The following is a 16431-nucleotide window of genomic DNA, read 5'->3' as shown; positions in this document are numbered from 1 at the left end:
TTCTTCATTTCTTAGTTGTCATTGCCCCAGTTTGGGAGAGGGAAGCCGAAACTACTTCTTACTTCTGCTTTACTTGACTAGTTTATGTAAAAAAGTAAAAAGTATTTTTAAAAAATCGTAAGAAAGAAGTTGGAAATAGAAAATGCCACTTCTCTTTATAACTTCTATTTCTTTTGCAAACACTTCAACAACTTATAACTATTTATTTACTTCTCACTTCTACTCAACTTTTTTACTTCAAGCAATAATTCACTTCTTTTAAGTTAACCTAAACGGCCTCATTATGTGTATTTCAAAGAATTTTTCATTTTCTTATGATTGTCGGAGTATAACTTTTCTTTCCAAATGTATAAGAGTAAATATGTATTCAAATGTCTAAATATGTGTATAAATACACATATTTTTGTATTGTCACATTTTATTATATTATTATTTTTATTTAAGTCGTGTTTGTATAAGAAAAAATCTGAGAAAAAAATTGAAAAAATTAATACATAATAATAAGAAAGTTAAACAAAAAAAAAAGATGAGTATCAATATATCACATACTTTATTGGGGATGCTCTTGCAAATTTAAAAATATCATTTTTTTCTGGTTTTTATTGTATATATGCTTTTCACATGTAAATGTTTTTTTGTTTTGGACAGATTTTCATATGTAAATGTTTGAGATATAATAGATATGAAAATTTTAAGGAAAAGAAAAACACCCTGAACCGATTAAGAAACAGTGAAACTGATTCAAGTAGCACTCTTAATTCAAGTTCAATAGCTTATAAATTAACTGTTAAGTTGCGAATGAGGTATAGATGAAGCAGGAGTATAGGGGCATTCAGGATCATAGCTAATTTCATAGCGGAAACTGCTAATGGCCAGCCTAACACAACCTATATATCAGTTAAAGATAAAACTGAAACTGCTAATTCCTAAAGTTACTAATATTGGGTATACAACCTTTCATCTTCATATATTTCAATAATGCACAACACCAGGTTTAATTAGTCTGATTATGCTGAGCTTCTCAGACCAGTGCTCAACCTCCGGAGGTTTGTCATGGGAGATAACCCCCGATACAGAATGGTGCAGGTAACAACATTTGGCAAAAGAAGACGCTTCATGAAAAGGCATACTAAACTCTATTCAATTGACAACAATAATTAATGACGGTATTAATGGTATATAGATCAACTGGAATGGAGAAAGTACAAGTATCACTAAAAAGAAACAGCAACAGTGTATTGTTATGTCTTAAAGATGGCGGATAACAGTTGATTGAAGTCAATCACATAAGAATAGTTAATATCAAAACAAACCTCATATTCCTAATGAAGTAACTGCTGAAGCTTCAAATGAGGTATAGATGAAGAAGGAATATATGGGGATTGAATACTGGGACTAGGATCAGGTAGTGAAGGAATGAGAAATATATGTTGCAGAATCACAATTTTTCATACCACATTTCAACAATATTCAGAGTAACAACAATTTTCATAATGTTGGATTGTAGCATTAATACATGGTCTCACAGAGTCTCAGGATAATACAAGCACGGATATGTTAGACTTTATGTTTAGGTGAAGTGTTAAGCATGAGGGTTAAAAAGGTTTCTATATAACAGCACTGAAGATAAGGGCAAAAGCTTTACTTCAAATTTCTATTGACTTCAAATTTCGTAGCAAACAATTACAAAGTTAGAACGATTTAGAAGTACTTTGTAGCTTACAAAACTCTTTCCTTGATGTAGTCAAGGCATGAACTTCTTCTTCATAGCAAGGAGTGCGGGGTCCTGCTCCTTCGATTGCAGCAAATCAAATAGCATGGAGGTGGTAGAGCCATCTGCTTTGAAACCATGAGCAAACATCTCATCTACAAGTACACAAGCTCCATCATACTTCTTATTCTTAAAGCATCCACGGATAAGAGTGTTGTATGTAACTTCATTAGGCAAGCAATTGTTTTCTTCCATTTCCAAAAGTATTTTATATGCTTCTTCCAGCAACCCCTCTTGACAGAATCCTTGGATCATAATGTTGTAAGATATGAAATCAGGGTGTAAACCCTTCAAACGAACATTATGAAGAAGGTTTCTTGCCTCGTCAACCTTGCCGTCCTTGAACAATCCATGAATCAGAATATTATAAATGTGTATATCAGGAAGTAAGCCACATGACTCCATGTCATGAAACACGGACATTGCTTCACCAGCAAGTCCATTGCAGCAAAGTCCATGCAACAAGATCCTGCATGTCACTATATTCAGTTTAACACCTTGATTTAACATATTCTTATAAAACTTATGTGCTTCATTAAGCCTACGCGCACGAAATAACCCATCCAGAATAGTATTGTACGTTTCAACTGTAGGTGTTAAACCTTTCAGGGTCATTTCTTCTAAGAGATGTATCGCTGTGTCTACTTTCATCTTCTTACAATAACCATTGATCAATATGGTATAGGTCTGAGTGTCAGGAAAAATCCCCTTACTTATCATGGTACTGAGCACTGCAAACGCTTTATCCAATTCTCCTCTCAAGCAGTATCCATCCATAAGTGCACTGTAGGTGACTACATCAGGATGTTGGCCTCTTTGAATCATCAACTCTATAAAATGTTCAGCATCTTTGACCTTTCCATCTCTGGCATGTGCATCAACCAATATACTGTAGGTATGCTTATTTGGAGAAATTTTGTGTCTGTCCATATCTTTTAACAATTGTGTTATATCATCCCACCGATTGAGGTTGCACATGCCATGAATTAAAGAGCTGTAGGTTACAACATCTGGTTGAATGCCTTTGTCACTCATTTCAGCAAGGAGACCCAAAGCATCATCGACTAATCTGTCTTTGGACAAACTATCAATAATAGTGGTGTAAGTCACTAGGCTCGGCATACAACCTTTCTTCTCCATGTATCTAAGCAACCTCATAGCTCGGGAAGTGTTGCCTATTTTGCAGAGGCCGTCAATGATGGTTGTAAAGATAGCTGCATCAGGCTGAATCTGATTGTGCTGGAGAAGGTAAGAGAACATAAGCTCAGCCTCGAGAAACTTGTCCTGGGAAATGAGTCCCCTAACAAGAGTTGTGTAGGTCACAACATCCGGGACAAAACCACGCTTAAAGATGGCAGCCAACAGCGCAAAGCCATAATCAACGCGTTTCAAATGGCAACAACAGTTGATTACAATACTATAAGTAATTATATTAACAGAAATGCTAAAAGAGCACATATCTGAAAAGACGGAGACAGCCGCAGAGTAATGTTTCATCTTGACAAGGGCGGCCAAGAGTTGAGTAAAGTGGATGACAGTAGGAAGAGGCTTCATACGGAGCATTTTGTCAAACACAACAAGAGCATCGTCGAGCTTATCAAAACCAAGCTTACATTTCTCGTTAAGTAATTGTTGAAGTTCCGTGTGATGATTGGGTATGTGATTAGGGTTAGGGCAAGTGGAGGATTGACAAAGTGAATGCAAACGAAGCAATGTAATAACACGACAAGAAGAACTAGTAGTAGTAAGAGCAGTAGTGCCGTGTCTCAGAAATCCAAGAGAGCCCTTGTGAAAAATAGCGTCTGAGCTGAAGCAAGCACTGGAAGCGCTTCTCAGTCTCACCATCATCTTCGTCATTTTAAGCGTAGATATAAGTGATAAAATTGAGTGGTGGATAAGTTGTATTCATCTTCAAGTTCAAATGATATATATAGCTGCTTGGAGTCTTCAACCGTACCCTATTTTCATGGAGATCAAGTTGCTAGCTTGTAGGATGGAGATAAGGTTGTTATTGACCTTTATCTCCTGTTTTGTATGAAAACCGGCTGATATATTTTGATAAATGATACTCTCTCTGTCCCATTTTAACTGATGTTTGACTTTTTAACACGTATATTGAGGTATAAAAAAATAATATCTACACTCAATAAAAAAATTCAATTCTTATATCAAATAAAAGTTCATGTTTAGATGTAATTTTTTTAACATCTTGAAATACGTGTAAAAAAGTCAAAAACAGTTAAAATGGGACGGAGGGAGTAAGTAATATTCTATTAAGGTGATGATTTGAAAACCATCATCCACGTCATCTTAAGTAGACTTGTCAATCAAGTCGTACCGTAAACCATCATCTTCATCACTTTAAATAGACCCGTCAATCAAGTTGTGTTGTCTACTTTATTGTAATGTATTTTCATGTTTCGTGTAATTCAAAGTGAAACCAACCCATATTCGTGCCAAAACATGTTCATGTTGTTTTTGTATAGATTTAATATAAATATATCTATAATTATTACAATATATGTTATATAAACATACGACATTGTGCTTCCGTACAACACCATTTGTGTCATTTGGAAGCTATTGCAGAGCTGGATACATTAGGACAGGATTCATACAAGGATAGCACTCTCATTATGCAGCTTCTTCAGGACAATATGTCAAAATAAACGTACTCTCTAAAAATTTTCTCTGTAGAACTCTAATTATATGCTGAGAGAGAAATGCAGCCTTGGCTGCACTTGCACGGCAAATAAGACAGCTTAAAACACAAGGGTTTTTACTTCAATGTATAAAATTAAAATCCATTGTTTCCAAACAATTTATTTTATGCAAAAATTCTGATGAACAAAAGAAATTATGCCTCGACAAGGTTCTTTCAGGCAGACAACTGACCTCACGGCACAGTTGGTATAAAACAACAGGTATATGTCGCTAAGGTAACCACATTTTTCACTTACTGTGACTATGGAACACCTTAACGATTAAATTTTAATCCAATTATGTACCAGGTGAAATTAAAAGAGAAAAGTGCAAGAACCAACAAAGGATGGCAGGAGAATTATTCATCGAATCAGCCTTTTGTTCTCAAGATTGTTATACAGCCTTTTCCTCCTTCGGTGTGAATTTTCATCTGACCAACAACAGGCTTTCCAGAGAAAGCTGAAGTAGGATATATAGAAGAAAGATCTTCTTTTTGCTTTGACATTGGTGGGGTGCAAATCCGCTGATTGATGTCCTTTAGAGTCATTACTCCATTAACACCACAAGGTTTGATAAATGCAAATGGATACACAACAGAAGATGTTGCCTTTGTTGGAGTTTGCATGTATGACTTCTTACCTGAGATGAAGATTGTTTGTTATAGAGTTATTCTAAGATTACTATCTGCAGCAATTTCACAGCAATATTTATGCATGTTGTGATTATGAATGTGAAGTTGAAAGTTGCACGTTATTCAAAGCATAGGCCTTTTCACAGATTTTGAGCTGATTCCTACTATATTCCAAAAGAGAAGTCTAAGAAGAGAAAAGAACCTTTAAAAACAACATTTTGACGAGATTGAGGGTGATTCTTTTGAACTGCACTAGCCTCCTGTACTGGGAGGGTTCCAGATGACCCTGCAATAGTGTATATTACCAGATGTTAACAGAAATACTAAATTAGATAGCAAAAAGATAATGAGAACAGAAATGACTAAATATATATAAATCTAGAGTACCACAGAACAAGTGAAAAACATAGTTTTTTTGCTATTCAAAGTAAATAGCTTTTATTGGCACTTATCATGATTATAAAATTAGTTATGCACATATGTGATGATGTGAAATATTACTATAAAAAAGTACCAGCATTGTGAGCTTTGGATGCACCAGACCTAACCCTGTAGAAACACAATATAATTCAAAGAAATTAATTTTCCTGGCAAAATAATTACCATAAAGCCACCAACAGTTCCATTAGATGTTATAATGTCAAGTCAGGAGACACTTACACATTATCAGAGTTAAACTGGATCTCATTATTATGAAAGCAATTAGCTAGCTGTCCTTCAGACGATTGAATCAGGTCCTTGTAGCCATACGATGATGCATCCCCTGAGGATCATATTACATATCAAGTTTCTATAATAACATCAATCTATATTCATCTCAGAATTGCAAAAGACAAACCTCCAGGAACCCACTGTGCAATGTTGGAAAACTCTTTTTGTGTATCTTCTCTATCCTAAAAATAGAGAGCACCAAACAGATCTTAACACTAGCCGTGCACCAAAACCATAAAAAAGATCAAACACGCCAACCAATGCATTTGTCTATAATTTCTGCTCATGCTCAAAACAAAATACCAGCAATTGCACTTGCCGTGATATATTTCGTAGAAGATAATACAAATTACAAATGATTAGCTTATATCCTGTTTTATTATACTTCAGCAGAAAAATTATAGCTAGTTTAGTTAATTGTATAAGTTTTAAGAAACAGTATTATGAATAAAACTACAATGACATAACATAACAATGCAGTCTAAAACAAATTAAAGGGTAAAAACAGGAAAAGGGAACTGCATAAGATGTTACTCGGACTCGGGTACGGAGTGTCGGACACGACACATATCCGAGTGTCGGACTTGGGAACTTTGAAAATTGGGGACACGGGGACACTGTCCTATTTTTGGACACGGGTACGGGGACACATCGTAGTACACTAATAAACAAGTATGGTAAGTTAGACAACTTAACAAAAAGGAACAATATAACTCAAATTAGACATGATTTTGTAGGGGATTTTGCAAATTAGGCGTCTTCTGTACTTAATCCCATTCTTGCTTCTTTCTTTTTTCTCACATATTTCTTTTAAATTGTAAAGGTGACTCATATTTGATTTTTAAATTGGTCAAAGTGTCCACATTTTAGTCAAAGGATCCAACACAAAATAAGTGTAGTGTCCGAGTGTCCAAGTGTCCGACACGGGTACGGCAACCTAAAGAGAAGAGTCGGAGTAACATAGATAACTTCCTCAATTCTTCTCTACTAACTTTTCGGGAAATAAGGACACTGCTGATGGGAGAAAACAAGGGGATAAAGACACCCAGTACTTTTCTAGACATTAGACAACTAGAAGCAAACATATCTTGAATATACATGATTATATAGGAATATCGGAATAGGATAATACGGTTAACTATAGACATGGGATATATAAAATGATACAAACCTTTTCTCCTAGGAATGTAGGTGGCATCTCTTCACTGCAATGAGGACCCCGTAAAATTTCTTCTAGGGATGTAGGTGACATCTCTTCATTGCAATAAGGAATCGGTAAAGCCTCACATTCAAATTGCAGCGTCCGGCGCCTTTTTGCTTGTGAACAGTTCATCATGTCCTCCTTCCTTCCCTCCGTATTATCAGCAAATATTCTCTTAGAACTAGATATGTCTCCTGCATATAGTCCATAAGATTCAAGAGTATTAGCATCAACATTATCTACTGTTTATTTCTTATTGAACTTGAGGGGAGTAAAGTTACCACTGTTGGCATTATGGTAAGCCGAATCTCCACAGACTTTTGCTGGAGTGATATCATTAAACCCAAAATATAAGCTTTCCTCACTTTGGCCTAATTCATCCCATATAGGTATATCTAGTTACCCCAAAAAGGGAAGGATACAAATCAGCAATTAGCATCATTAACTTAGACAAGTTTTGTACTTGGTAAAAAAAGATTTGAGGGACTCACTGATGTCATCTTGGAGAAAAAACTCATCATCTTGCCATTCCCCCATTTTTCTGTAAGCATATCAAACAGGAAATATTAAAATGTCAAATTCCCATATAATAAATCACCTTGCAAGGAAACAGGAAATTATACCATCCCATTATGATCTCGATGAATGAAGTACATATTTGAATACAAATATATGTACTTAATTGTACGAATACAACTACAACTTGCAGAGTTTTGAAAGAACAATGCACGAACTGGCAGAAATATAAACTTACATAACTTTAAAGAAAGAATACAGATAGAAAACTAATATCAAGCATTAATATCACAAAAACTTCCGCATAACTACTTCATATCTGGCAAGTGATATAGCAAAGCGAGCAAATATATCTAACATTAATTTATAACTGAAAATGATTTATTATAAATTTTTATAATAAATAATATGGTCACATGTAATAGAAAGGTAATCAACTTGCTTCTAACAAACTTAAAAAAATTAGTTATATCAAGAAAAGATTATTCTATTATTTTTCTTATTTCAATTAAATGGGTTTAATATTTAAATGTACATATTTTAAGTAAAAATATATTTGAATTTTTTAAATTATTATATGAAAAAAAAAATTACATAATTAATTTTGACATTTTGGTTTATTGATAATCATAAGCATTGTACTACTTGGTTCAGCTCTTTATATGTCATTAACATTCACCAACCACATGAAAAATTCAGTACAAACACTATATATCTTTTAGATTAAACTAATAATAAAACATTGAGGAATAATAAATACTAATAAAATATGAACATAACTTTTTGTATAATAGATATGAAGTACTACACACGAAAATCTAAACCGATCTAATTCAGTTCAGTTCAAGTTTTTATGACCAAAAACTGAAAGGTACCGAAATCTAATTCAAACACAAATCGATCTTAATCCTGCATGAAAATCCAAATTATTTGTGTAACAAAAATCCACAAAAAATACATGCTCCACATTATATAATGATTTGTATTTATGAAATATGTTACACATTCAATATTATATTAAATTTTACATATTCGGCAGACTGTAAATGGTTTCAAGTTTCGGCTCACTCAACATAAAAATTGAATCAAAACTTAGACCTTGTCAGTTCAAGACAAAACAAATAAATCGAATAGGAAAATCAGGTTTCGTTTGATCCAATTTTTTGTTCGATCCAATTAGGTTGGACCAAATTGGTGTCTTATATTTGTCATCTTAAAAGCACCCAAACTAGAAAATGAACATGGCCAAATTGATCACCTGAAAATTAATATGTTAATAACAAACAGGTACCGTAAAATCTTTGAGAAAAAACTATATGCACGTCGAGAGTAAAATAAACAACAAATACACGAAATAGTTAATATGGAAAATTATGAGATAGAAAGATAGAGATATAGAGAGACAAGGAGAGAGAGAGTTACTTGAAGAGATAGACCAAAAGATAGTGTTGATGAGATACAGAAGTAATTATATAGCAGGTGAAATAGGAAAATAATGGTTGGGGATATGTTTGCACATTAATGCTACACATATATTTGAGCCTAGTTCCACACCCAAAACTGGAAATAAGTTGATTGTATGAAATGCATCTTACACCGTTAAAAATTACTATCAACGGATTAGATTACGAAATGAAAAACCTTCTTTTCAAGATATTTTTATAGCAAGGTAAATCATCTTTAGATGGACGTTTTTGTAAATGATTATTTAAGTTAGAAAAATCTAACGTAAGGCAAAGTGATGCATACGTTACAAAATGAAACTACTATTGTTTGTCTTAATTCCAAATTGGGGCCCAGCACATACAAAATGCCGATAATCTCAAAGTAACAAAATTGATTGACAAAGCAAATTGAAGAAAAAAACACGGATCCCAGCTATCATTTCATTTATTTACACTATCTATAAAATTTATATGTAATTAAAATAATAACCAAAAATGAGTTAATGGAAATTCAGATAATTAAAAAAAATTATAATATGACAAAGCACTAAAATGACATAACTTATTTCCAATAAATATTTATAATTCTTATAGTGCGAACGAATTCCTTTTCTCGAAAAAGGAATAATTTTCCTCATTCAACTTAAATGTATACAACATTTATTTAAGCATTGATTTAAAAACAATCAGACACTCGAAACAATTTAAAATATTATTTGTACAACACTATTAAGTGTCTCAAATATTAATAGTGGTTGATCGGTTGGTCTGATAGTATTTGACCTATGCTAAAATAACAGGAATATAATTATTAAAACTTTAGTTTGGGATAGACTTAATAAAAAACAAAAACGGATCTTAAAATAAGATATTGATTGGTAACAAAGTGAAAAATATGGGCTTTTCATATATAGGAATTAAAAGCCATGTAATTTACTTACAAATACTTTTTATAATCAACAAAAGATAACTTTTTTCTAAGTAAGATTATAATTGTATATAAATATAGTATTGCTAGATCAATAATATAGTTCTATAATATCTTTACATGTTAATTTTATTTAAGATTTAATTCTAATCACAATCATAATTCTGATTTAAAATCTACTATAAATCCAATTATAGCTTTGACGCCACTTAAATCCACTTTAAATTCAATTATAGCTTTTAATCCATTTATGTAAAATTATTATTTAAAATTTAATAAAATAGTACATATATATAATACAAGTTGTGATTTTTTGAAATTTATTCACATCATAATAATATACAGATTATTTAGCACTCGTACGGGCTCTCAGCCATGTTTATAGACATCATAATGTTAAAGTCAAAGATTTATTATTTGGCGGTCAGTTGTTCGAGATTTTATTTAGGTAAAATGACAAGAAACCAGCTTATAACACATGCGATGCACGAAGGACTTATAATATGTATAATTTTATTGTACAAGTTTTAATGTTAAATCTTATTTCGAAGTTACATTTATATTTTTTCTATAAACAAGATATTAGATTCATATAAATGAGTTAAACTGTTACCTTCTTTTTTTTAACAATATCTATTAGCAATTGACTCATATTATGATATTCCATATATGTTCATTCATATTTAATATTTCTTTTTAATTATATATACATATATTAATATTTATTAGTTTAACTAATTAATGTTAATATACATTCAGAGTGGCTATATATGGTTCTTGTATAATTAATTTTCATATTTTGCTAATTATAGTGTATGCATTGTACAACTTGATTTTATTATTTTTATGTAACTTTCGCTTCAACGAACTTTAAAAAAAAAAAATCGACGCAGATGATAATTCATTATCAAATTGAATCATCAATAAAATAACCAACGATAGTATATAATAGATATAGAAAAGATATCACATATTGTTAACCTGTTAGGAGTTGTACCACATCAATTGTGGGAGGGGCAAATTGTTAGAATACAACCAGATAACTGGAGGTGCCCAAAAATAAATCTGCCCGGTCTCGGCCCAAGGCGGACATTCAATATCATACTATTGTGGAGTTATGGCTCACTTAGCAAGCTTTACAGTGGTATCAGAGCCAGTTATAACGTTCTGTACAATCTTGCAGCAAGATAACTCCATGAGTATAAATCTCGCAGCCAGATAACTCCATGAGTATGAGGCCTTTTGGGACGTGCCTAAAAACAATTTTATGCGGGCTCAGCCCAAAGCGGACAATATAATAATATTGTGGAGTTATAGATCACTTAGCAAGCCTAACATATTCGACATAAAGTACGCTGAAACCAATTTCAAATTCACTACATTTTGTAGTGCATTAGACTATTTTTCTTTCAATTAGACTTCAAGATATTCAGCACTAAAGTAAATAGAGTAGCACTTTTTCGCTTGGATGCATTATTCAAAATAGAGTAAATTGCAGTGTCTAACTTGTATTAGCAAATATAGTATGTTAATAAATTCAACCACTTGTCCTATGTAGCTCATAAACTTTTTCTATATACATAAGTTGTTTACCTTCCGCTAAAAAGTACCTGTCTTCTACTATAAAATCTCTTCCTTTTAATGCATATTTTAGTTTTCTATTAGCAAAGTGGGTTAAGTGCAGCCTCTCTAAATGTGGCTCCTAGAGTTAGAGGTTTAATATAAGTAACAACTTATAGTAACTTAATGTGTACATAAAAATGTATGAAATTAATAAAATTTGATCATAATATAAATGTAATATATGTAATGGTATCCCAACACAAAAAAGAGTAACAAAACTGAAAAATAATTTATCATATCAACACATAACAAAAAAAAGAAGGATAAAGGGAAAAAAATATTACAACAGTAGAAATTGTTTTAATATTTGGTTGACCAATAACCTTTATAGAAATATTACAAACTGGATTTGAAATTAACGAGGCCTGCTTCACCTGTCTACCCCGGTTTTCAAGCTGCCTCAAATCAGACAAGCTATTCGGAAAAGCGAGGCAGCATTGTGCCTCTCACATAGGCGTGCCTTTAAAAACACAAGCATTTGGAATATTTTTTTTATTTTTTTTGTTTCTAGTTCTTACACGATTTTACTAGATTTTGAGTTTTTCTAAGCTGGGCTGGTATATAATTTTAATAGCACACAAAGAATAAGTGCTAGATTTCTCATGACCCACTCTTAGCATGTACATAGTGTGAAAATCCAATAGAAAAAGAATGTGCATAGCTTATACCAAATACCTTGAACCATTCTTATGATTTGGATTAACAAATTTTAAAGTTACTTAAGGCCCTGCATATCTAAATAAATGTGATGCAAGAAGTATTTGAATAAAAGAAAAGTCTGCCTAATGATTTCAAGGAAGTCTTTAAACAAGCCAAAGAAGATTAAGTAATACACCATGAACAATTGCCGAATATCAAACCCAGGCTTGCATAAAAAGGAATCGCAGAACATATAACTTACATACGTTCACAATAGGTATCTACGCCAACACATATATCAAGAGCACGAATACCTTAAAATAATACACATAAGCTACTTCATTTAGAGTTTAATATGCAACAAAGATAGTGAATAGCCAAATATAATTAATGTTACTATTTCGGAAATCAAGTGGTTTCAATCCTCCAATCCTAACGGCTACCCGATAACCAATTACACAAAAGGAAATGGTACTTCCAAAACCACCACAAGGTACCAACTATCTAAATCAGTCTACAAAAACATTAGCCTCAATTCTCCACTAATTTAGCTAAAAATCAACAAACATTTCAATACAGTCATTACCAAAGCACTCAAGAAACACAAAAACTAGAAAAATGAACATGACCCATTTGATCCATTGACAATTTAACACATTAATCTCAAAAGGGTCACCCTTAAATCCCCCAGACAGATGTTATATGCACATAGAGATTAAAATAAAATTACAGAAACCAAGAACATGGCATATATACATGTAATAAAAACAGAGATATAGAGTTACTTTAAGAGAGAGATTGATATACCTTGTTGACTGTGTTCGATGAAGATAAATAATGATCGTTGAAATCGGCAGAAAAACTTGAGGAAATGTAAGAAAACTGCTGGGGGCTGCAACGCAAGGGAGTGAGAGATGTTGAAGCCCAACGAGTAGTTTGCTTATATATGTTCTCCTGGTGGTCCTATGGGCTTCAAATATTTGAATTTCTTTAGGTTTGTCTCGGTAGTTGGGTTTAAAATAAAATTAGGGGCCGTTTTGGGGTTAATTAATAAAAAAAGAAAAATATTGTGAGGGTTTGTTGGATAAAATTATTATTTTTTATTTTTTTTAATTTTAGATTTATTTAATATATCTCCTTATTCATTTTCATCCTTAGTAGATATTCGCTTTTCCTTTCTTATTTTTCTCTTTTTCAATTGATAATTTACATTTGAAATTATTAAAAAACTAAAAATAATATTTTATATACAGAAAATTTAATTTAATTATTAAAAATTAGAAATTAATATAATTTATATATCTATTTAGTAAAAAATTAAATAAAAATTTATATTGAATTTAAAAAATTATTAAATTATGTTATTACACTATCATACGATAGTGATTTTTGAAAATTTCTGGAAACACTTTTATTTAGTAAAACTAAATAAATTTAAGTCATTTTTCATTAGACTACATCCTAAATTTTCAGGGCACCCATCGACCTTGTAACATAGCTCGTTGATCTTAACATAAAGTCTTCTTTATTTTATCGTTTATCTTCTTCACATGAAAATTTAAAATACTAAATATTAGAAGATCATCTCATACCAAAAATACAGACACAACAACTATTATAAAATTACGAGTAAATGACACTTTGCACTCACTAACTTATAGCGCTTTTTCGTATTGGTCTTAAAAAAAAATTGCAGAACACAACTCATATTTTTAATCTCGCTTCGATTTGCACCCTTTGACCACCTCCCGTTAGATTTGACCGTTAACTCTAACTGTGGCGGTTTATTAATGTAATTTACTAACTCTAACGGCTCTAATCGATGTTTAGTATAAACATAAGAACCCTAGACTTCTTATACATAGTCAGACACACACACCCCCATATATCTACATCTTCCATGGTGAAAATCCATGGCTAGCAACTGCTATTATGGGAAATGGGCGGTTCAACAAGCGGCGTGGACAACCGCAAATGCTGGGCGAAGATTCTTGACATGTCCTTATCGTTGTTGTAATTATTATTTCCGGTGGATAGATCCCCTTTGTGTTCACGTGCTCAAGCAATCATTCCTAGTCTTATAAGAAAGATAAACATTCTTGAGGGTGAAAAAAGAGATGGAGAAGAAATGGAAAGGATTGCTGTTGGCAATGTGGAAAAAAAAGATGGTTGTAGCAAGGCCCTGTTGCTACTACTCTGTACTTGATTTATGATTTTCTTGTATTGCTTTTCATCATGGATTGTAGACGAATCTGTAACATCTCCTTTGTCACTGAATGCAATGTAGTTGATCTCTTATTTGTGATTTTATTGTTGTGAAATTGTTGAACATGAAGTGTATATATTTGCCTGTGAATAATGGAAAATAGAAGAACATGTGTAAGAAAGTTCAGATAGATAAATATGTTCGAAAGTATCATAAAGTCTTAGACAAATTTACCAAATGGCAGTTGCAACACTTAAAAGCAACATTTACTGCAAAGCTACCACCAACTCAATAAAATCAAGGATTCAAATCTAAGAACATCATACAACCATAAATGTCTACAAAAACAGTTGGCCAAGAAATAAAGTCTGCAGTGGGTGGTAACTTTGACAAAAACAACTTCTGCAATGTTTCAAATTTTGCTCTTTCTTTTACCAGTTTTCCTCTCATGTAGTGTATCTTTCAAAATTTTAAGAGATGTAAACTTCTAGCCATGTACACTTGTGGTCGTGGTAGATGGTATGATCTTGCCACCACTTTTTATTGGTGAAGTCCTAACATGTTATTGGCCAATTGCTTTGTTCTTGGTGAAGTCCTAACTTCTGTGGTCTGTCCATCCTCTTTGTTGCTTGCAGGTGTGTCTTCGAATTGCACCTTTTTTTTTACAGGAAATTGACAAGTTTTAAAAGTTCTATCATTGACAAAATATTTACACCAATATTAAAAGTTCTTAACATTATACCTTTCTGTCAGCAGCACTAGGTTCCTTTGAGCTAGTAATTGCTCCCTCCTCTTGTAATTTTTTCTCCTCATCAAGTTTCTACCAATTAAGCATAATTAGAGCTCCTTAGAATTGCATAAAAAACATAAAATAAACAAGATAAGTAACATCTTAGAATTGCAAGTCCTAGCGTTTTGTCTACACCGATAGTTTAGTTAGCAAATTACAGCAATAACCCTCCCACAGTTAGAGTTGATGGTCAAATCTAGCGGGAAGTGGTCAAAGGGTGCAAAACGAAGCGAGATTAATATCATGAGTTGTGTTATGCAAAATAAATTCTTTACGACCAAAACGAAAAAGCGTTATAATTTAATGGGTACAAACTGTTATTTACTCTAAAATTACAATTATCTCCAAAGTCCGTTTAAATCAATATAAACACCGGCGATTAGGAAAGATTGAGTAATAACATAAATATAAATTTAATCTAAATTATGCCCTCACATAGTTTTCATTCACACGGGCAAGTTTCAGGCTCTTTATTCAATAATTTAACCAGACCCCCATATTTAGAGAAAGCCTTCTTCACGTAACCACCCGTAGACAACCATACGAAAGACGCATACAAATCCTCTTCGTTCAAACTTCAAAGTGAAAACCACGTACTTAAAGCATATCCCTGATTATAATCGTTAATTGGTTAAATCATACGACATACTTAAAGCATATCCCTGATTATAATCGTTTGTTAATTGGTTAAATTGGATTTGTAAATTTGATGACATCAGTTATATTAGTTAGTTACTACCTCCGTCCCTTTTTACTTGTCACTTTGACTTTTTGCACGTAACTTAAGGTGAGTAAAAAACATAATTCTACTTATTATTTTTAAAATTTTCTTTTTGTGAATAAAAATATAAACTATAAGCTTTAATTCAAAAAAAGAAAATTTTAAAAATAATAAGTAGAAGTATGTTATTTAATCACCTTAAGTTACGTGCAAAAAGTCAAAGTGACAAGTAAAAAGGGACGGAGGTAGTATAATTTAAAAATAATATGTTATCACTTATTAATATTTAGATTATTAAAATAAAATATACAAGTTTAATATGATAATAAATGATATGCAATCTTTGTACATATTTTTTACATACCTATAAAGGCTCGAAAAATATAATATCCACAATAGAGGTATGGATGTTTAAATTATTGTGGATGGTTGGAGTATGATATTTTCTCGGCTTATATTTATATTTTTATATGTTAACTCAATGTTTAGTTAAAAGGTTTTTCATGATTGAAGATATTTTTATATTTAAATATTTTTTTTAAAAAA

The 16431-nt window shown here is 32.0% G+C and overlaps 2 protein-coding genes across 2 annotated transcripts; both read right to left on the bottom strand.

Moving 5' to 3' along the window:
* Positions 1-1179: 1179 nt before the first annotated feature.
* LOC108201041 (pentatricopeptide repeat-containing protein At1g63330-like) lies at positions 1180-3809 on the bottom strand. Its single transcript, XM_064084321.1, has one exon. It carries the CDS (start codon positions 3626-3628, stop codon positions 1745-1747), a length of 1884 nt encoding a protein of 627 aa, XP_063940391.1. The 5' UTR covers positions 3629-3809; the 3' UTR covers positions 1180-1744.
* An 806-nt stretch (positions 3810-4615) lies between these two features.
* LOC108202011 (protein XRI1) lies at positions 4616-13117 on the bottom strand. Its single transcript, XM_017370369.2, has 9 exons — positions 12976-13117; positions 7509-7558; positions 7299-7412; positions 6988-7211; positions 5944-5998; positions 5766-5868; positions 5620-5654; positions 5308-5391; positions 4616-5113 (listed from the first exon to the last, which is right to left on the bottom strand). The coding sequence occupies exons 2-9, from the start codon at positions 7552-7554 to the stop codon at positions 4845-4847; spliced, it is 930 nt and encodes a 309-aa protein (XP_017225858.1). The 5' UTR covers positions 7555-7558; positions 12976-13117; the 3' UTR covers positions 4616-4844.
* Positions 13118-16431: the final 3314 nt, after the last annotated feature.

The sequence above is a fragment of the Daucus carota genome, chromosome 9 (assembly GCF_001625215.2).
Source record: "Daucus carota subsp. sativus chromosome 9, DH1 v3.0, whole genome shotgun sequence".
In the NCBI taxonomy this organism is placed as follows: domain Eukaryota; kingdom Viridiplantae; phylum Streptophyta; class Magnoliopsida; order Apiales; family Apiaceae; genus Daucus; species Daucus carota.
The sequence above is the reverse complement of the archived record's forward strand: the minus strand, read 5'-3'. Positions and strand labels throughout refer to the sequence as shown.